A 21,960-nucleotide genomic window follows, 5' to 3' on the forward strand; every position below is an offset into this window, starting at 1 on the left:
AAACATCAGAGCACGGACATCAACTTTGACCATTAAAATCGTTAGTACCCTTGTGATAAAGGTAAAAAGTTTCTAATATTTTAAGTTATATTTTTACTGATTGAGATATCCTTGCAGATGGCCCTATGAAGAAGGTGAAAAACCGAAACACGGACCGTGTCGGGCAGTTACTATCCTCACGGCATAGAGTCGAACGGTTTCTTCATACACGTCTTAAAAATAAGCTAAGTAGCGACATGATAAAGAAATGTCTACAATTCAAAGCTAAGTAGCGATATGACAAAGAAATGTCTTTAAATATCAACATTTTATTAAGGTGAACTGTCACAATTTAAGGGGATATGACACAAAAAATGCAAAGAAACAATTGAATGACCGATGATTATAATATTGAGTGGTAGTGCGACATATACTACTTACCAGTTGGTATACTCAATACTCTAAGGCTCCGACCAAATATTGCCGGATATGAGGTCATTGATTGAAAGTGAATTAAACGATTAACGTTCATACAATGTGAAGTTAAAAAAGAGGTATTTTGGTCTTTTTCTAGTGATGGTATAGTATTGACTAAAACCTCGAAAAAAAACACTTTTGAGAAGTTTTTCCATCGTTATTTAAAAATACCATCTTGGAAGCCCAGACCAAACGTATTCCACAGATTAGAAAAGATGAAAGGAAGGCTAACAACTACCAGCATGGTTGAAAGGTGAGGTGAGAGAGGCTATAATATCTAAAATAACATCTTTCAAGAAATGGAAAAAGGATCCAAATGAAGAAAACAATAAACAGCATAAGCATTGGCAAGTCAAATGCAAAGATTTTATAAGGAAGACAAAGAGAGAATTTGAAAAAAAGCTTGCAATAAAAACCCCTGCTCAGCTCCAAATATTAGGGGGGGTGTGTGTGTGTGTGCATGTGTGTGTGAGAATGAATGTGTGCATGCCTGGAGGATGGGGGAGAGTGGTGTGAGAATGAATTTATTTGTGTGTGTGCACACATGCACACACACAAATAAAGGCTGTGTGTGTGCATGTGTGTGTGAGAATGAATGTGTGCATGCCTGGAGGATGGGGGAAGATGGTGTGAGAATGAATGGGAGCTTGCCTGGGGATATGTGTGTGTATGTGTGTGTGTGTGTGTCTGGGTCTGTGTATGTGTATGTGAGGAAGCCAGTGAGAGTGAGAGCGAATATGTATATATGAGAGAATCTGGGGGAGTAAGAGCTTGGGGGTGGGGGAGAGAGAGTCTTAGAGCCTGAGAGTGTGTCAGTGTCTGTGAGAGTGATTGTGGGTGAGTATAAGAGTATGTATGCGTGTGTATGTGACAGTGTATATGTGAGGGGGCAGGACGAGTGGCAGGGTGGGGTGAGGGGGGCAGGGGCAGGGTGACAGGGTGAAGCGGGGCAGGGCAAAGGGGCACCATCTCAACCCTTGCCTCAGGCAACAGATTGCCCTGAGCCACCCCTGATCTCATGCATATTCATTGTGGATAACCTAAAAACCTCCCGGACAGGTTTGGGAACCACTGATATACATGATAAGTTCTATCAGAGATTCCAAATCTTTCAGAAAAGAACTAAAATCTTGGTTGTTTAGACAATCATTCACAGACTATTTCGAATAACATTAATCCTCATCTTGAACCCTAATACTTCTGTATTAAATTTCTTCGAACTTAAGAAAAACTGATACTTCACGCATACCCAGCATAGCTTCAACGGCAGGGGAGAAGAAAAAAGGATTCACACTCACAAAGCGGGGAGTAGCTGGCTTGTTACGGCGGTTACTACCCCAAACCAAATGTGCCTGATACTTCACTTTAGATGCATATCCAGCATAGCTCTCTGCTTCAACAGCATGGGAGAAGAAAAACAACCAATAAGGGCTGTATAACATAGTCTGGGTTAAAACAAATAAGCATGGGTGTAGCTTGCTTATTGCGGCGGTTACTACCCCTACTACCCCCTAACTAATCAAGCTTGATATTTCACTTGGATGCAGCTCCATCACTGCTCTCTACATTAATGGTGGGGGAGGAAGGGAAATAGAACCAAGAGCTAAAAGAAACAGATAAGTATGAGAGAAAAAATGTGTGAAGCTTGCTGGGCAGACTGGATGGGCCGTTTGGTCTTCTTCTACAGTCATTTCTATGTTTCTATGTTTCTATGTTAAGATGTACATTGTATACTGCTAACTTGTTTTACTCTACCTCTGTTGAGGTGTTATTTTCATATTTTTCTGTTCTTACGTTATGAGTTTAAAAAAAAAAACAAAAAACTGTGTTTCTTGTATGAATTGTTACAATGTAAACCGGAGTGAAGGCAATCTGCTATACTTCGGTATATAAAAGAATTTAAATAAAATAAAAAATAAATAAATGATCAGTCCTTAAAGAGATAACTTTCATTCCCAAAATAAAAAATGTTGGCCTAATAATAATCTATATTAAATAATAAATGATAATGTTAAGAGCATTATAAAAAGGGACAGACCACAGTAACAGATACACATAGTGATGATTCTGGCTGGAAAATGATTGAAGGAATATGAGAACGGAGCTCAGATCTGCTCTGTTGGCTGGGAGTGGATCAGGTAAGAGTATTTGGTTAAATCATTTTTTAGGTTAATGTATGCATTCTGTATGGCATGCAAGATGCCAAAATTGATCATTTAAAAGCCCAAGCATGTATTTTATAAACACAGATTCTTGGGGAGTATTTGTTGGAAACGAAACTGTGAGGTCCTTGGTGGCTTATGGCAAAAGGAATGTTAGGAATGTGTAACTGCATGGCACCTCAAAACTGTGGGCCGGATTTTAAAAGCCCTGCGCGCGTAAATCCGGCCGGATTTACACGCGCAGGGCACTCGCGCGCCGGCGCGCCTATTTTGCATAGGCCGCCAGAACGCACATAGCCCCGGGATCCGCGTAAGTCCCGGGGCTTCGTAAAAGGGGCGGGAGGGGGCGTGTCTGGGGCATGTCCGGGGGTCAGGGGTCAGTTCGCGGCAGGACCGAGGGCGTGGCGCCAGCCCGGGGGCGTGGTCGAGGCCTCCAGACCAGCCCCTGGGTCGGGTGATGGCGCGCCAGCAGCCCGCTGGTGCGCACAGATTTACGCCTGCTTTCGGCAGGATTAAATCTGCCAACAAAGGTAGGGGGGGATTTAGATAGGGCCGGGGGGGTGGGTTAGTTAGAGGAAGGGAGGGAAAGGTGAGGGGAGGCGGAGGGAACAGGCAGCGCGCGCCGGGCTCGGCGCAGGCAGGTTGCACAAATGTGCACCCCCTTGCGCGCGCTGACCCCGGATTTTATAAGATATGCGCGGATACGGGCGTATCTTATAAAATCCAGCGCACTTTTGTTCACACCTGGTGCACGAACAAAAGTACGCACGCACGTAAATTTATAAAATCTACCCCTGTGTGTTCAGTTGCTTATGCATCGTATTGGCCTTGCCACTGTTACAATAGGCTGATCTGCATGAACAGAGGGACTACAATGGATCTGCAAAATGTAAATCATTTATCCATGCTTCCAAATACAGCATCAATCTCTGTGGCCCCCAAATTGCATGAAAGATACTGAAAACAGTAAGAAAACATACTGTACTTGATGTACGGAACAGTACTTCACAAGAATATTTTGTTTAATGCTGCTCTGATGGATGAGAAAATGTTAGCACTCACCTTTGACTATAACAAGCACAGAGCTGTATGTTTGGCCTGCAAGATTAGAGGCTGTGCAAGTATACAGTCCATTATCAAGCTGTTTGCAGAAAAGTATCTTCAATACAAAGTTTTCTTGCTCATCTTCATACACGGTGTGCCTTCGACCCTCCATGATCACCTCCCCATCTTTCTTCCAGACAATCTCAGGTTTGGGTTCACCAGTGACATAGCAACTCATCTTGGCATGTTTCCCTTCAGTTACTGTGCACGTGCGTGTGAACACTCCCAAGGCACTTTCACGAGACCCCTTAGGAGTAAGGCTGGCGGCTCTTTCATAATCAAGGGACAGGCTGAGGCCAATGCTGGAAAGTGATTCAGTAGCCGAATAAGATGACATGGGCTTAGATTCAGAAGCTCCAAGAATGGATGAGTCTGATTTTCTAATCTCTTCACGCCTCTTTTGCAAGTGCGACAAAAGAGAGGCTGTTTTTCCGTAGCTTGTGTCTAGGCTGCTCATACTGTTGGAGCTGTAACCTCCGTATGAATCAATGATCAGAACAGCAGAAGCATTTGCAGTGCCAACAGCGTTCTCGGCCCGACATATATATGTCCCACCATCTCCAAATCGGACACAACGTATCTTAAGAGCATTCGACTCCCCTTGGGACTCAATCTGGATTCGGTTCGAATCAAATGCACCACCAAATTTCTTCCCATCTTTTTCCCAGTTTACTGAAGGCTGTGGGTTGCCCTGAATTCTGCAACGGAAAGTGGCGTCTTCCCCAGGGTTCACTCTGATGGAGGATGGTTTTAAGATGAAATAAGGAGCAGCTTCTACAACTGTGCTCGCCATGTCATGCCCAACTTTTATGGTGACAGCAGCAAAGGCTTCTCCAATGATGTTAATTGCCCTACAGATGTACTGGCCACTGTCTTCAATTGTCAAGTCATAGATAGTTAATCGATACATGCCACCATCTTCCACCATCTTAAACCTTCCACCTGGTTGGATTGGAAGCTTATCTTTTTCCCAGGTAACCACTGGGATGGGGTTCCCAACAATCTGACAACTCAGGGAGGCATCTTTGCCTACGGACATCATGAAAGCCTTAGGCCTTGTTAAGAACCTGGGGGCGCCATTAAATGAATTGTAATCCATCTTGATAACCTGGAGAAACAAATCAGAAATATATGTTAAAATATTCCAGAATTTTAGAGATGAATGATCTTTTTCATCATTAAGCTACTAAAAAATAAACAAATTCTGCACTTAATAGGTCATTTTTAGCAAGTTCTTACTGACACCATACTAGACAGTAAAGTACCTTCTAATTTAGGATTTTTATTTAAAAACAACAGATATCTATCATTTAATCTTTAACTTCAATTTCATGATTGTATCCAAACTGGACCACAGTTTCATTTGTCACTATGGGACTCTCATAAATGAGAAGCTTCCTATTTCAGATCAATATATGATCTGAAACAGGAAGCTTCTTCACTATATGACATTCAGTAGTGAAGGAGATTTGCTTTAAGCAAAAAGAAAATGATAAGGGATGTATTGATCTAGACCAGTGATGGTGAACAGTCCTTAAATGCCACAAACAGGCCAGGTTTTCAGGATAAAGAGGTTAGGGTTCTTCAGCTTGGAGAACAGATGATTGAGGGGAGATATGATAGAGGTCTATAAAATAATGAGTAGTTTAAATCATAAGCAGATTGTGATAAATTGCAGGAAGACCTTGTGAGACTGGAAAATTGGGCATCCAAATGGCAGTTGAAATTTAATGTGGATAAGTGCAAGGTGATGCATATAGGGAAAAATAACCCATGCTATAATTACACAATGTTGGGTTCCATATTAGGTGCTACAACCCAAGAAAGAGATCTTGGCATCATAGTGGATAACACATTGAAATCGTCGGTACGGTGTGCTGTGGCAGTCAAAAAAGCAAACAGAATGTTGGGAATTATTAGAAAGGGAATGGTGAATAAAACAGAAAATATCATAATGCCCCTGTATCGCTCCATGGTGAGACCGCAACTTGAATACTGTGTACAATTCTGGTCGCCGCATCTCAAAAAAGATATAATTGCGATGGAGAAGGTACAGAGAAGGGCTACCAAAATGATAAGGGGAATGGAACAGCTCCCCTATGAGGAAAGACTAAAGAGGTTAGGACTTTTCAGTTTGGAGAAAAGACGGCTGAGGGGGGACATGATAGAGATGTTTAAAATCATGAGAGGTCTAGAACGGGTAGATGTGAATAGGTTATTTACTCTTTCGGATAATAGAAAGATTAGGGGGCACTCCATGAAGTTAGCATGGGGCACATTTAAAACTAATCGGAGAAAGTTCTTTTTTACTCAACTCAAAATTAAACTCTGGAATTTGTTGCCAGAGGATGTGGTTAGTGCAGTTAGTATAGCTGTGTTTAGAAAAGGATTGGATAAGTTCTTGGAGGAGAAGTCCATTACCTGCTATTAAGTTCACCTAGAGAACAGCCACTGCCATTAGCAACGGTTACATGGAATAGACTTAGTTTTTGGGTACTTGCCAGGTTCTTATGGCCTGGATTGGCCACTGTTGGAAACAGGATGCTGGGCTTGATGGACCCTTGGTCTGACCCAGTATGGCATATTCTTATGTTCTTATGATTAGAATAGGTAAATGCAAATCAGTTGTTTATGCTTTCAAAAAGTACAAAGACTAGGGGACATGCAATGAATTTACTAGGTGATACATTTAAGACAAATAGGAGAAAATACTTTTATACTCAACACATAATTAAACTCTGGAATTTGTTGCCAGAGGATGTGGTAAAAGTTGTTAGTATAGCTTGGTTTCAAAAAGGTTTAGACAAGTTCCTGGAAGAAAAGTCCATAAACCATTATTAACATGAACTTGGGAAAATCCACTGTTTGTACCTAGAATAAACAGCATGGAATTTATTGAACTTAGAGATCCTGCCTTGTACTTGTGACCTGGATTAGCCATTGTTGGAAACAGGATGCTGAGCTTGATAGACCTTTGATCTAACTCAGCATGGTAAAAGTTATGTTCTTATTTTCTTAAGTATTTATTCAGGTTTCCTTCCACCATCCAGAAAGAAGAAGGAATAGGAGTTCTTAGGAGTTCCTAGTATTCCTCAGTTTGAGGGATTCCTCACCCAACCGGCAAAAAACCCAAGTGGAGGAAAAATAAAATTAGTTTTCCTGAATTCTAGGACCCTTGCCTTTAAAATAAACCTTCATTTCTTGTGCTCTAATACTGAACCACACCATATGATGATCACTTAATTGCAGATGATCATGAACTACAACATCAGAGATACTGTCCCCATTGGTAAGTACCAGATCCAGCATCGCCTCCTCCTGTGTGGGTTCTGTTACCAGTTGGCAGAAAAATTCTCCTTGCAGAGAATCCAGGATCTCCCTGCTTCTGGAAGACACTGCAGTTAGAAGGTCCCAGTCAACATCCACAGATTGAAATCCCCTAACAATAGCACCTGCCAGATGCTGACTGGAATCTTCTAGGTGCAGTGTCTTCTAAAGAATATAAAACTAGTTGGATTGGTCCAGAGGGTGGCTACTAAAATGATCAGTGGTCTTTATTCTAAAGCATATGGGGTTTAAAGGTCTAAACATGCACATCCTAGAGGAAAGGTGTGATATGGCAAATATAATAGAGACATTTAGATATCCCAAAGGTTTCCATCCACAGGAGAATAGCCTCTTCCAACAGAAACGAGGTTCTAGAACAAGGGGTCATGAGATGAGGATGAAAGGAGGTAGACTCAGGAGTAATTTTATGAAATATTTCTTTAAAGAGAAGGTAGCAGATGCATGGAACGGCCTACCAGTATAGGTGGTGGAGGCAAAAACGGTATCTGAATTAACGAAAAGCATGGGATAAATACAGGGAATCTCTGAGGGAGTGACGAAAATTGTAAGGAGAAGTCTAGATAGGCCATAAGGTCTTTTTCTGCTATCATGTTTCTTTGTTTCTATGAGAAGGTGATGGTCAGCATTAGCAGTAAAAAAAAAAGAAGATGACAGTATCAGCAGTAAAGAAGAAGGTGACAACATCTGCAGTAAAAAGGAAGGATGTAGTATCAGCAATAAAGAAGAAGGTGATAGCATCAGCACTAAAAAAGATGGTTAGAGTATCAGCAATAAAAAAAAAAAGGTGACAGCATCAGCAGTAAAAAGAAGACAGACAGTATCGGCAGTAAAGAAGAAGGGGACAGCATCAGCAGTAAAGAAGGTGGCAGCGTTCCAAGCAGGTCGTTATTACTAGGGCAGGAGGAGTGGACTGGAAGTCAGAAGAATATGATTTCTTGATCAGCAAGAGTGCTGTGAATAAAGCTGATGAGCATCATTGCCATCGTCGTGGCTATCTGCATGTTCTTTGGCAACTAGACGTCCGTCACCACTGAAACCGAAATAGTCTTTCCAAACTGCCCTAGAGTATCCAGAAAAGATGGCACTACTGACTAGTACACTTTTTTGGGATTTAGGCACCAGTGCTAAGCATTCTCTCCAAAAAGTCACTGACTGATGGAAGAACAACTTAGGTAATAAAACAATTTACCTTTAAGGGTTTGGGGGTTGATTAGATTGTGAACTCTACTGTGCAGAGACTGTCTCTTATATATTTGTGTCCAGCGCTATAGAAATGATAAATAGTACTAGTGACTAGAGAGGGCCAGTACACGAACAGGACAACTTGGATGTTCATTTTCCTGCTGTCCTCTATACAGGCCTCTACCTCCAGCTTTTAAGCCATATCATTCAGGTCTTTGCTGTAAGGACAGTGTAGCACAAAACTCAAGCTCCATTTTTTTTTTTTTGAGGGGGGGGGGTTAACTTTTGCCTTTTTCTCATTATTCAGCCTAAATTGACTCTGTGGATTTGACCACAAAGGGTCCTCAAAAACTAAGACCCTACCCACTGTTTTATTGTAACCCATACCCTCGCAAGCTACTTAGCTATGCCCTCCCCCAGCCCTGTACTCCTACTGCAACCTCATTGTGAACTGTCACATAGCAATAACCCCCAAAATGCAATGTAATTCGCTTGGATGCGACAAACCAGCTGCGAAATGCAGAATAGAAACCCTAAATTAAATTAAATTAAATTTACTAAGGCTTTCTCTCCCCCCCCCCCTCTCCCCACACCCCCAATTCTGGGTCTATGGAAAAAGCAAGCTTAGTTAATCAGGTCCATAGTTCTCAACTTGTGAGTAGTTCTGACACCCAATTTTCACTATGATTGTGCTATTTGTGTCATCACCGGGCATCATTACCACCATCAGGAAAAGATGAGCCCTTGCTTCTCACTTATATTTTCTCTGCTTGTCCACCTAAGGGTTTTCCCCCCACCCAGCTACACCTGCTGTCACCAGTGGATTCTGCTGCTCCCCAGTCTAGGGCTCCTAGAACCCCATTTCCGTGCTGTGGTCATCAGGTCCCACACGACTTCTCTGCAGTGGAGGATATTTTGGCTTCTCTTTGCTTCCCTCTCTGGTTTACATAAAGTTGATCTTTTGGGGATGGGAGGGGTTAAAGCCTGCTGCCAGCTGACCGGGATGTTTTTCTCTGGGCAGGAGAGACAGTTTCACTGTGTACGTCAGATTAAGAGTATTGTTGTGATGATGATGATGGGAACCACAGTGAATGCTTTGGGGTAGTCACTGGGGAATCTCCTGCTGATGTGATGATACTGGTACTGCTGGGAGCTATGAATGATGCTGTGTTTGCAGGAATCGTCGCTCAAACAACAGACTGAGGAGTGGACAGATTTTTTTAGTTTTCCTTTTTGATTTTACTGCTTTTCCCTGGCATGGAAGATGATTTTTTTTTTTTGCTGCTGCCTCTGTTCATTTTGCCAGGCTTCCAGCTCCTGGCACTATCTGCTCCTGTTCTGGTTAATACTCTAAGGGCCTTTTCCCATAGATACAGAATGGAGGGGAATGCCTCGATGAATCAACACCCAAGAGGCAGTTATCCAACCTTTGTCCCAGGTTTGCACCATTGGGAAAAAAAAAATAGTTCCAGATTCATCAATGAAAATATCCCAAGATTTTCAATGAGGAAAAAGCCAAGGGCAAAATTTTGACAAACGACTTCGTCATTCCTAACTCTTTTACTGTGGTTTGCAGTTTTTGAATGAAACTACTGAAATGAACATCAGCGTGAAAAGAGCAAAAGAAAAAAGGTCACAGTCGAGAAAGATTATTTAGCGAATGTATCATGGTAAGTTGTGTCACCAATGCTTGCTGAGGATGGTGAAAATAGCCCTGGACTGGTTCCCTCACTGTGGGCACAGCGGCACCTCCTGCTTGCGGTATATTAATGGCACTGCCAGGTACTGGTAGCTGTCTCATCGTTATTGTCTCACACACACACACACACACACACATGTATTCACACACTGCTCACTGGTGCCTTGTACTTTACTTTGTCCATCACCTGTGCTCCAGGATGATGGAGCTCAGAACAGCCTGGATCTGGCTCAGTGACACTGCCTGGTGTATCTTAGTGTCACTGCTTAGATACCTCTGTAAGGGGAAATAAAATGTAGTAAAGTGGGGAGGGGAGTCTTGCCAAGACTCCTTAAGGAAAAATATGCATAGTAATGAAGGAACACCCCTTCCTTTTCCCAGAACATGGGAAGCTTGTGCGGTGCTCAGGAACCTGGAGCCAGAGGTGACTGCAACCACACAGACAAGAGTCAGCACTTGCACAGCTCCCCCACCCTCCTCCAAACAACAAGAGAAACAGCTGCAGGCATCCTCATTTCTCTAATCTGGCCAGACGTGAAGGCTTCCTCACAATCAAGCACATCTGGCCCACCACAAAGCCCCCACCACCACCACCACCTCATTTTAAGCAACACGAATACCATTTATGCAGGGACCATGCAAGCAATAAGTAAACTAGGTGGCCGCCTAAAGTGTCTCAGTTCTGGGTATCTTTTCTCATCCGTGCAGGCCCTGAAGAGGAAATAGTGTGGGCGGGAAGAAAGAGATACCTTCACAGCCACTGGAAAGAGCAGGAGCAGGCTGCTGTATCGGCCCACAGATCCAGAAAGGGGAGGGGAGGAGCTACGTTGGCCCATGTGGCTGAAAGGAGAAGGAGGGCCAAGAGAAGTGTCGGCCCTGTGGCCTGAAGAATGAGGCGTCCCCTTGATGGCCACAGAAGATAAAGGAAGAGGCTGCTGCTGCCATTTATCAGAGGGTTTGGAAAGAAGAGTGAATGAGAAAAGATGGCATGAGAGAAAGAGAGAGCGTGTCAGTGAAAGAGCATGTGTGTGTATGATCAAGCATGTGTGAGTGAGACAGAGATTGTGAGTGAAAGCATATGTCAGCGTGTGTGTATGTAAGTGTATGTGTATAAGAGTGAGTGTGTGTGTGTGTATGTGTGTGAGTAAGCTTGTGTGTGAGTAAGTGAAAGAGGGTGTGAGTGAACATGTGTGTGTGTGTAAGAATGAGAGTATTTATATGTCAACATGTGTGTATGAATGAGAGAGCATGTGTGAGGGCAGGTGTAAGTAAGAATGTATGTAAGAGAGAGTGCATGTGTATGAGACACAAAGTGTGTGAGGGAGGGAAGGAGGGTGTGAGTGAGCAAGTGTGTGAGTGAGTGAGCTTATGTGTATACAGTATATGAGAGAGAGAGGAGAAAGTTTGTGCATAACACCACCACCTCCCGCACCCCTACTAATCCACAACAATCTTAGAGCATATGGAAATCAAAAGTTCCCAGAGGATTTTTTTGTATCCATATTAGTATTAATTATTGGTTGTTATTTGATGTGTCTGCTGTTTTAAAATATTTTATTGGCGTTTAGAAAACTGTTGACATTTTTATGAGTTTTTTAATTATTGGATGTTATTCTAATTGTCAGCTATTTTCAAATATGAATTATTTTTATTAATATGGTTTTACTATTCTTGATTTATATTTTTTTATTTTATTTTGGATGTTTTATGGCTCGTTGTGATTTCCAGTTCAGTTTTTGTCTGCATGTTTCTATTTATACTTTATGGTCTCTTTATTCTATATTTGGTGAGTGTTGCGCTTCGGTGGACAGGAGCGCCAGGGGGTGCTCCTAAGCAAGGAACAAGATATGTGCCCCTGCGGTGAGACTATTCCCTCTGGATGGACACAAGGAATCTGGAGGGCCGGAGCCTCCGTCAAACCTGCACACCCCAGAAAGACCACCAACGCTATGGTGTTCTCCGAACGGTCCTCCGACCGTTCCCAGCCCTTTTGGACCTGTCGCAGGGAGCAGCAGAGGCGGCAGGCCGGACAGAGGTCTGGTTAGCTGAAGGCCTTAGAACAGACGAGATGAGGTCTTGGAATTTGGAACAGACAAGTCGAGATGAGGTCTTGGAACTTGGAACAGATGAAATGAGATGAGGTCTTGGAACAGATGAGATGAGACGAGGTCTTGGAACTTGGAACAGATGAGACGAGAAGAGGTCTTGGAACTTGGAACAGATGAGACAAGACGAGGTCTTGGAACTTGGAACAGACAAGACAAGACGAGGTCTTGAAACTTGAAACAGACGAGACAGGCGAGCACAGTACCTCAGGCACCCCACAAAGCCCGTAGGCTGGTCAAGGACCACACTGTCCTCCATGCGCCCTACACAGCCGGATGGCTGGTCATGGACCATGAGAGAAGCGGGCGAGCTCAGGACAAGACACAAGGAAAGGATTGAGCAACCCTAGGATCCTCCGAAGTCGGAACAAGGGAACTTGAGGACCAGAACCACGACAATAAAAACAATGACCTCCAGAGGCGTGGGTTACTCACAACCTGGAACATCAAGACTGGAACATCAGAGATACTGAAGATATCATCATCAGGAAATGAAGACAAGGAAGCCAGGCGGGAACGAGATAGAGAAGTCCTAGGGAGGACTGATCCCTTGCCAAGGCAATGAGTGAATGAGCAAAGAGTCCTTAAGTAGGCTGAAGAGGCAACTCCCTGGGAGGAGTTCCACTAGGGCCACACCTGTGTTGGCCCTTTAAATCAGGAGAGAAGCCACGGGCCCGCCCCTTAGGAAAGAAGGGGCAGGATCCTAGACAGCGGCCATGCTGCCGCTGCAACACTGAGCCGGAGAAGAGACGGAGCAGGCCTCAGGGCAGGCCCCGATGAGAGAGGCGACCTCCAAGCCACTGAAGGAGGGTCCAGAGGCGGTTCCCCTACTGAAGCAAGTCCAAGGATGCGGCCTCCGGGCCGCGGAGCAAGATGGCGATAAGGCTTAAGGTGGGCAAGGCCAGCAATCTAGGTCTGGACCCTTAAGGTATTCTGGGGTTTTCTTGTGTATACCCCTTTACACACTCAAACAGTAACAACCTTACTTATCGGGCAGAACCGATAAGTATTCATCTAAAAGAGCGGGAACGCTAAAGAAGGTCGGATTGACCGTCTGGGGGAGGAAACTTACTGAAATAAAAGGTACAGACACTGTTCATTGTAGAATATGGAATAAAGGACCGCATGAATAAAAAAATCAAAAACAGAAAAATAAAACTATTTAAAGAATAAAGTCGGCAGATATTAAAAGAGAGTATTACGAAGGTTCCCTCATATATAGCAACCGTACATTACCACGCACCGGGGAGTTTCCTTGATAGTGGGTTGTTGATGACACCTTACGCCTTGGACAACAGGGAATCCTAACCCAGGTGGAGGTCCCTGGGAAGGTGTATGTCTAACCAGGCCCAGGAGGGAACAGAAGGTCCCGGGGAAAGAAGCAACCTTGGAAAAGGCCCAGACTGAGAGACTGTGAGTTGTTATACTGCTCTTTGTTTATAAGCTGCAAAGTTAGGCAGAACTGTTTTTCTCTTGTGAATTAATACAAGTTCATGAATATCCAGCCAGACATTAGCCTGCATCTATTCTCTGGCCATTCGGATTATGCACAGTGCCACATATGGTGCCAGTTCAGGGATCTCTGAGCTAAGCTTGCTAAGTCAGAAACCCATGCCAAACAGAAGAAGGAAAGTTTTTTGTTCTTTTTTTTTCCTGTTTCCTGGGGTCCTAGAGACAATGACTGCCCAGGAGAGGGATTTAAACAGTCTATGGAGCATAGCTCCTTCTGGAGAGAGGGACTTATCAGTAAGTCTGTACCGAACAAGCAGGGTTTTGTTTATAAAAAAGAAAAGAAAAGGGAAGGGTTCTTGCATAGGTTCTTTGGAGCAGTGCAGAGACTTTCACGAATTCATCGGGCAGCCAGGACCAATACGCTAACATGGAGTGGGTGATACGAGTCCTGGTGGAAGGCCAGAAGCAGCTCCAGAAGCTCGTTCTAAATTTATATGAACAGTTCACCAAGCAACAGGGGATTACTGGCACAGGATGCTCAAGCCATGCAAGCTGCCACAAGCTGGGTAAATCCACTACCTCCCATCCTGTTTGGGATAAAGATAAGGAGGACCTGGAGAATTTCCTGAGAAACTTCGAAACGTCCACTCACATGACAGGTTGGCCAGAAGCTAACTGGATCACATACCTGGCAAATTTGCTCCTAGGCAAAAGCCAAGCAGCTTTTCAAGCAGCCAATCCAGATGGAAGGGCCACTTATGCGGAAGTCGAGACTGCCATCCTAGAAAGGGCAGGGTATACTTCAGAAACCTTCCAACAATTCCGGCGGTGCATTCCACAGCCTAAGGAAAGTCCCCCGAACCCAATTCCTTAGACTGAAAGACCCGGATGGAAGTGGCTGCAGCCAGAGGCAAAGACCTGCCTCGAGGTAGCCAATCAGGGGCTTCTGGAACAGTTCCTAGATGGGGGTCAAGTGGCCCATGTAGAATTGTGTCTGTTGGCACTCCAGGCTCACTTTGGAAAAAGCACTAGAAGTGGCAGACACCTTCAACCAGGCCCAATTAATGCCTGACATGGTGTGGAGGCTAGAAAGGCAGCTTACACGGGCTCCATGGTGCAATACTGAAAGCAGATGATAACAGCAACAGCCCTCTGAAGTGGACACTTTAGGGGTCTGTGCCAGGCACACCCTCTCCCATTTGCTTCAACTGTGGAAGGAGAGGTCACTTGGCCAGAGATTGTTGATATGATCAAAGCGAAGTGATGGACGTCAACATGATGACACAGCCAAAACTAGAGACTAAAGTTTACATGGAACATCTCCATAGCAAGGTCAATCTGCAAGTTGAAAGAAAGAGGGGCTCTCAGAGGGACTGGTACAACCCAGTAACAAGGGTATAGAAACATTTGCCTTCTGTGTGGGGAACGGACATGAGGAAGAACACTGCCCATATGGAAAAGAAGAAAATGAAGAGTTCTTGGGAGGAATGGGCAAAATTAAATGGGAGCCACCCCATCAGGCATGCTCCTACTGTAAGACAGAAGAATGAACGAAGCGTGCCAATGGCTTGCAGACCTAGTGAGAGCGCTAATGGAACAGCACAAGAAGGAGCAATTGTGGAGGGTGGCCCCCAGCACAAAAAATGAAAAGTGGGAATACAAATAGGTGCACACTCTTGCAAAACTTCAAAGCTCTAACTTGGTGGACATCTCACTTCGGAAAGAATTTGTGAGCCACATGAAGCTGGATGACGTTCCCACCTAATCCCTAGTCGACTCATAATGCTTGCTCATAACGACCTGATCAAGAGAGAGGATGTAAATGAGAAGAACGCGGCGACACTTATCTGTGTACATGGCAACAGACAGTAGTACACCACCAGTCAGTTCCTGCTGATAACATCAGCAGGATAAACTGTTATAAAAGAGGGAGTACTTCTCGTGATCCTTTATCTCAGGGGTCGGGAACCCATGGCTCGCGAGCCAGATATGGCTCTTTTGAGGGCTGTATCTGGCTCGCAGACAAGTGTCGCCATACTTCGCGGTTCCCCGCTGACCCAGCTGCTCCCCGGTCCTCCGCCGCCCGGGCTTAAAATGCTGTCCGCCCGGGCGGAACGCGGCAGGGCAGCTGGAGTCAGCGGCACCGGCGGGCTCTCTTCTCCCCCCCCCCCCCCCCCGCGGCCCGGAAGAGGAAGTGGAGAGCATCGGGTGCCTGCGCGGGAAGAAGAGACCACACTAGCGTGGTCTCTTCTTCCGCGCAGGCACCCGATGCTCACCACTTCCTCTTCCGGGCCGCGGGGGGGAGGAGAAGAGAGCACGCCGACTGGAGTCATCCGGGTGCCTGCGCGGGAGTCATCGGGTGTCAGCCGGGTGCCAGCGCTGGAGTTATCGGGTGCCTGCGCGGGTCTTCCCGCGCAGGCACCCGATGCTCTCCACTTCCTCTTCCGGGCCGCGGGAAGAAGAGAGCACGCCGGTGCTCTCTTCTTCCCGCGGCCCGGAAGAGGAAGTGGAGAGCATCGGGTGCCTGCGCGGGAAGACCCGCGCATGCACGCTAGTGTCCGACGGGAAGAAGATTGCAGGGCGGCTCGGAGGAAAATGAAAATCTTCAACCGCGGCCGATGGGACTCCGCCTTCGCCTCCGCGAGGGCTGAAAATGAAGGAGGTTAGCGTTGGGAGGTGGCTGCTGCTGCCGCGCGTTCCCGGGGGGGGGGGGGGGGGGGGGGGGGGGAAGGGGGAGAGAGAGAGTGAATGAATGAGCGAGCAAGCATGTGTGTTTGAGATCCTGTGTGTGTGAGTGAGAGATTGCATGTATGTGAATGATTGAGAGCCTGTATATGTGAAAGAGAGTATGTCTGTGATTGAGATCCTGCCTGTGAGAGAGAGAGCATGAATGTAAGTTTACCATTGGGAACCTGTATGTGTAAGTTTGTAATTGAAAACCTGTTTGTTTGAAAGAGTATGTGTGTATGATTGAGATCCTTTGTGTGTGAGAGAGATCATGTGTATGTATGATTAAGAGCCTGTGTGCATAAGTAAGAGAGAGATCATGTGTGTCTGTGTCTGATTGACAGCTGGTTTAGGTGATGGAGCATGTGAGTATGTGATTGAGAGCCTGTGTTTAAATGAGAGAGAGAGAGACCATGTGTGTCTGTGTGTGATTGAGAGCTGATTTAGGTGAGGGAGCATGTGAGTATGTGATTGAGAGCCTGTGTTTAAATGAGAGAGAGAGACCATGTGTGTATGTGTGTGATTGAGAGCTGATTTAGGTGAGGGAGCATGTGAGTATGTGATTGAGAGCCTGTGTGTAAATGAGAGAAAGAGAGGACATGTTTGTAAGCATGTGAATGAGAGTCTGTGTGTGAGAGAAAAAGACAGCATGTATTTATGTGATTGAAAGCCTGTGTGTGTGTAAGCGTGAAAAGATAGACAGCATGTGTGTAAATGTGTAATTAAGAGCCTATATAAGTGAGAGAGAAAAAACATTTGTATATGTGAGTGACTGAGAGCATGTGTGTATAGGTGTGTCATTGAGAGCCAGTGTGAGAGAGAGCGCTGGTATGTGACTGAGAGAGGAGAAAGTTCCAAGCAAACCACCCCACCTCCTGCTAATTCAGAACAATCTCAGGACACCTGGATATCAAACGTTCCCAGGTATGCAGAGCAAAAAAATTTTTTGTATCCTTATTATTTTTCATTACTGGATCTTTGTGTCTGCTATTTTGAAATATTTTGTTGGTATCTGGAAATGTTTTATATGAGTTTTTAATTATTGGATATTCCACTCATCAGCTGTTTCGAAATATGTTCTTTTTGTTAGTACAGTTTTACTGCTGATGATTTTATATTTCTTGATTTGTTTTATAAGGATGTGTGATGTTTCTTTTTTCCTTTGTTACACTGCATACAGAGACTCTGGCTTGTTGCAGTTTCCAATTCAGTTTTTGTCTGCATGCTTCTTGTTATGCGTTTTGGTCTCTTTATTCTATGTTAGGTGAGGGACAGCACGTGATTCAGGTGAGGTTTTCTGCTGGCGTGTAGTTTCTGTGTAGGACTCTATAGCAGCCTGACTTGGTCCGTTTTCCTAATAGGAGATGTATTGGTGTCTTAAGTCCTGGTGTAATATTTTCAGAGACTTATTGTACTTTAAAAGTGTGATCTTACATAAAATGCACACATTTACTTGTATTTAGTTTTAAACATATTGTATGGCTCTCATGGAATTACATTTTAAAATATGTGGCGTTTATGGCTCTCTCAGCCAAAAAGGTTCCTGACCCCTGCTTTATCTGGTGGTGTTGGAGCACGATTGTCCCTTTTAAAATCCTGTGCGGGTCAGCTTATGGGCAATCAAGCCAAAGTAAAACAGTGGGCACCTTGTGAACCCTGAAGCAGTTTCCCAAATGACTTGGAGAGGGGAAATCTTAAACAGGTTAAAAGCCCCAGCATTGGGTAAGGAGTGAAGAAAGAAATAGGGAGAAGTGCTCAGCCTAAGAAGTTTGAGCTGAGCGGGAGAATAAGCGAAGGGGTAAACACAATAAAATCTCAGAATACCTTAAGGGATGGGACCTAGAGATCCAACCTGGTCCACATTCAGCCTCAGACAACAGAGAATTCTGGTCCAGGGGGAGGCCCCTGGGAAGGTGTATATCTAGCCAGGCCTAGGAGGGAACAGGAGGCCCCAGGGAAAGGAGGAACCTTAGGAAATACCCAGACCAAGCGAACTGTTCTTATACTGCTTCTTTGTTTATAAGCTGCAAAGGTATGCAGAACTGTTTTCTGTTCATGAATATCCAGCCAGAGCCTAGCTTGCATCTATTCTTTGGTCATTTGGACCGTGCACAGTGTCACAGGCTGCTGGCAGTGAGTGTTATTTTTGGTGTGGGAGGTTTACTATATTGTAATTCAGTTTACTCCTGACTTTCTGAGGACCAAACCCACACCCACTATCCATTGCAATAGGTCTTATGGCAGGAGAGGCCAACTCCAGCCCTCCAGTGCCACAAATAGGCCAGTTTTCCAGGATATTCACAATGAATATGCATGAGACAGATTTGCATGCACTGCCTCTACTGTATGTAGATCTATCTCATGCATATTCATTGTGGATATCCTGAAAACTTGGCCTGTTTGTGACTCATGAGGACTAGCGCTGACTACCCCTGCCATATGGGAGTCCAAGTGTCTGTTTTGCTTTTTGTTAGGGTTTTCTGGTTGGCACCACAGCAGTGCATGCAAATATTTAATACATTTTGCTGTAAGTGATATTTTAAGCTCAGAAGACTACTTTGAATGTCCTTTTTCATGTAAAATCTGTTGCTATGAACGCATTATTTTTAATTCTGTGTAAGGAGGACATGGGTCGCTAAGGCTGTGAGTTTTGCCTAGTGCGCATTATAACCCTTGCACTGGCCCTGCATTTACGATTACCCACCAGCAAGCACTGTGGAAACCCCCAGCAAGGCTCAGCCTGGGTGACGCTGGACGTTTCAAGACAGGATTAGCACCTGAATTTTTCTGTCCCTTTGAAGGTCACCCAGTGCTGGGTCGGACTGTTCCTCCCCCTACACAAGGAATCCCTCCTTCATCACTAGGACATTTTATCACTAGGACATCAACTCAATGCAAACATTGTCAAAAAGAGCTGTGGAAAACTATGTTTTGAAAAAATAAACTATATAAAAAAAATGTAAAAAAAAAACAAAATGTAGGTTCACAAACAAAATCCACAATACAATATAAAACTCCCTTATGTTCTGTCATTTACAGATGGCTCCCAGTAGACTTTCACAAGTACAGTAAAAGTTAGGGGCCTCAAAAGAAACCTTCCAGAAACATTAAATCTGGACTCAAGTGACTTTCACTCCGATTTGAACGCTTCAGTAACACAAGGACGCAGACGTTTCTACAAATAAAGAGATATGACATTTGGGAGGGTTCCCGGAAACCAAAAGATAACTGAATTTCCAAATGGTACATTTCATATTTATCGCAGGCAGCGCGCATACACATTCCGGGACATTAAATATGGCAGGAGAGCCCCTGGCCTTCCTCCCCCCCACCACAAAAGATGCTTATCAGGGCCACGGCTGCTGCTCCACCCCCCAATGAGCTCCGGCTCCCAAAATAGCCTCAGCTGTCCCGCTCCGTCTCCCGGCCTCGCCATTTCTAGCCATGGCAGAGCCGGGGGGGGGGGGGGGGGCTCATACCTCTGGCACCGACCTGCGAACACTGGGCAAAGCCTGCGCTTCTGTGCCTTCAGGAAAGAAAAGGAAAAGGCGCAGCAGGAAAAGTAACCGGGCGAGGGGTCTAGCAAGGCGACGCACACATTTCCACGTGCTGTGCGAGCTGCTGCTAGATATTATTATTATACTGCATGAAGTGCACTGTCAGTCACTGGGACGGTGCCCTGCGGAAGGGGATGGAAATATAGCAGCAAAAGAAAAGAGAAAGCTGCAGCCTGGCTGCAAAGAAAGCCCAGAACTGAGCGCTAACCCCCCCACCCCCTGTTCCCTCTGGGCGCCGCTTACCTGTTCTCGGTGTCCCCGGGCAGGCGCTCACTTTCCGGGTCTGACTGGGCTTTCGGTGGGCACAGGAGGCGCCTCAGAGACCCGAGCTGCTGAACGTTAAGGTCCCAGAAGCAGGAGGGAGACTCAGAGCCGAATTGTTAGGGGCGGAGGAGGCAAGCATTCCCCCCCCGGCCCGGGTTTCCTGCCCCCCCGAGCGGCTGGAGACGAGTGGAAGGAGACCCCCCGGTCCCCTGCAGTGGACTTGCTTCGGCTCAGCCGCCCCCCACCCCCCTCTCCCGAGCCCTCTCTCCCTCCTCCCACCACCGGGATGAATTACGATCGTCCCCTGCCCTCAGCTCCAAAATAACCCCCCGTTTCGATTGCTGGAGAGAGATTGCATTTCATCCTCTAGGGAGCAGAGGAGGGGGTGGAGGAGGAGGAGGACTGGGGCAGAGGCGGTCAGTGACGCGAAGGACGGGGCTGGCCGGAGCTTCTTGCAGGTGTCCCGCGGAGACTGGGGGGGGGGGTGCAGCTCCCCTCTGACGGAGGACACCGGGGGGAGGAGTCTCGGGAGACTGTGTTCAAGTGGGGGGCGTCTTACAGACTGAACGAGAGAGAGAGAGAGTCTGAAGAGGAGGTTGGGAACCCTGACAGTGCGTGAATGCTGAGTTTAATGAGAACCACTATTTTATTTTTCCCTTCCATTGTTCCACTGTTCCCTCCCCCCCCCCTCCCCTTAACAAGTTTATTGTAAAGCACTGTTGCATATGTTCGTTAACAAGTTTATTGTAAAGTTTATTGTTTATTGTAAAGCACTGTTGCATATGTTCGTTAACAAGTTTATTGTAAAGTTTATTGTTTATTGTAAAGAACTGTTGCATATGTTTGTTCTAGTTAGCACAGCTGCAATGTTTCTGCTAATTGTGAACCGATGTGAGGTTACTAAACAAATGTCGGTATATAAAAACTGCAAATAAATAAAAATAAGTAAATAAGCAAACTCTGGGCATGTTTAAACGCAAGAGATCTGTGCTTCGGGGTCTCCTTTAGCAATTCTAACCTTTGCATCCCTCTGTGAGCTACCGTGGGCTCTGAGCCCCGATGGCCCACCCTAACTCCAACCTATCCCATCCGATGCTGCAGAAAGTGTTTTGGGGACAGGCACTATCTCCTCTGCCTCCGGCCCCGTTTACGTCAATACTGAAACTGGCGCGGGCCAACCCAATGCTTTGTTTTGCCCTGCACCTGTTCTGATCATAGGGCTCGGAGAGGCACCGGCCCCTTTATGCATCAAGCCACTAAATATCCTTCTGGAACACGAGAGGGGTTGGGCCGAGACATTGGTGGGTGTGTTAGTCTTCTAATGTTCTTGCAAAAAATTAACTACAGCTTTTGAGGTATAGTTAACTTTTTCCATTAGCCGATGGGTTACCGCAGATAACATGGCTTTTGTTTCTTGTCGTTTATGTTGTTTCATGTATACTGTTTATACCATTTTTCCTCATCTATATCCTTTGTTTTATTGTAGTGCATATTACATTTTTACACTGAGAAGACATTTTTTTTTTTTTTACAACACACCTACTTAAATTAGTACATACCGCATGCAGAAACGCTTTAGCATGTACTGAAATGCTTTAGTGTGCTTTGAAATGACAAAAATTGCATAAATGATATTTCGGGTTGTTTTTGTCACTTTGGAAAATATGATTGATGTTTTCATGTCATTTTAAAATGACAACACAGCCCAACCATTTAATGCATGAATTTGCATGTGTGATAGTATTTTGTGTGCTATGCTTGAGGTGGGGGTCTTTGCATTAATAAACAGCACATGTGTTACTATTAACATGCTTTAGTAGATAGTCCTCTTAGATGCCCAGTGCCCCGGTATCACAGGTCTACCTCCAATTTCTATGTCTACTTGGGATATTACTACTTTGAAT

The 21,960-nt window shown here is 45.1% G+C and overlaps 1 protein-coding gene across 11 annotated transcripts in view; it reads right to left on the reverse strand.

Annotated features, from left to right (window-relative positions):
• Positions 1-20,256, reverse strand: part of OBSCN (obscurin, cytoskeletal calmodulin and titin-interacting RhoGEF) — a 745,212-nt gene extending 724,956 nt beyond the window's left edge. For 9 of the 11 annotated variants that reach the window (XM_029588301.1, XM_029588307.1, XM_029588308.1 and 6 more), the window contains exons 1-2: positions 20,036-20,256; positions 3,681-4,830 (exon numbers count right to left, since the gene is read on the reverse strand). In XM_029588301.1, the coding sequence (XP_029444161.1) occupies positions 3,681-4,821 (1,141 nt within the window). In that variant the 5' untranslated portion in view covers positions 4,822-4,830; positions 20,036-20,256. The remainder of the gene's footprint in view (positions 1-3,680; positions 4,831-20,035) is intronic. The other 2 variants (XM_029588311.1, XM_029588310.1) reach the window with 1 other exon arrangement.
• Between the last annotated feature and the right edge of the window lie 1,704 nt (positions 20,257-21,960).

Source organism: Rhinatrema bivittatum, chromosome 2, assembly GCF_901001135.1.
Source record: "Rhinatrema bivittatum chromosome 2, aRhiBiv1.1, whole genome shotgun sequence".
Lineage (NCBI taxonomy): Eukaryota > Metazoa > Chordata > Amphibia > Gymnophiona > Rhinatrematidae > Rhinatrema > Rhinatrema bivittatum.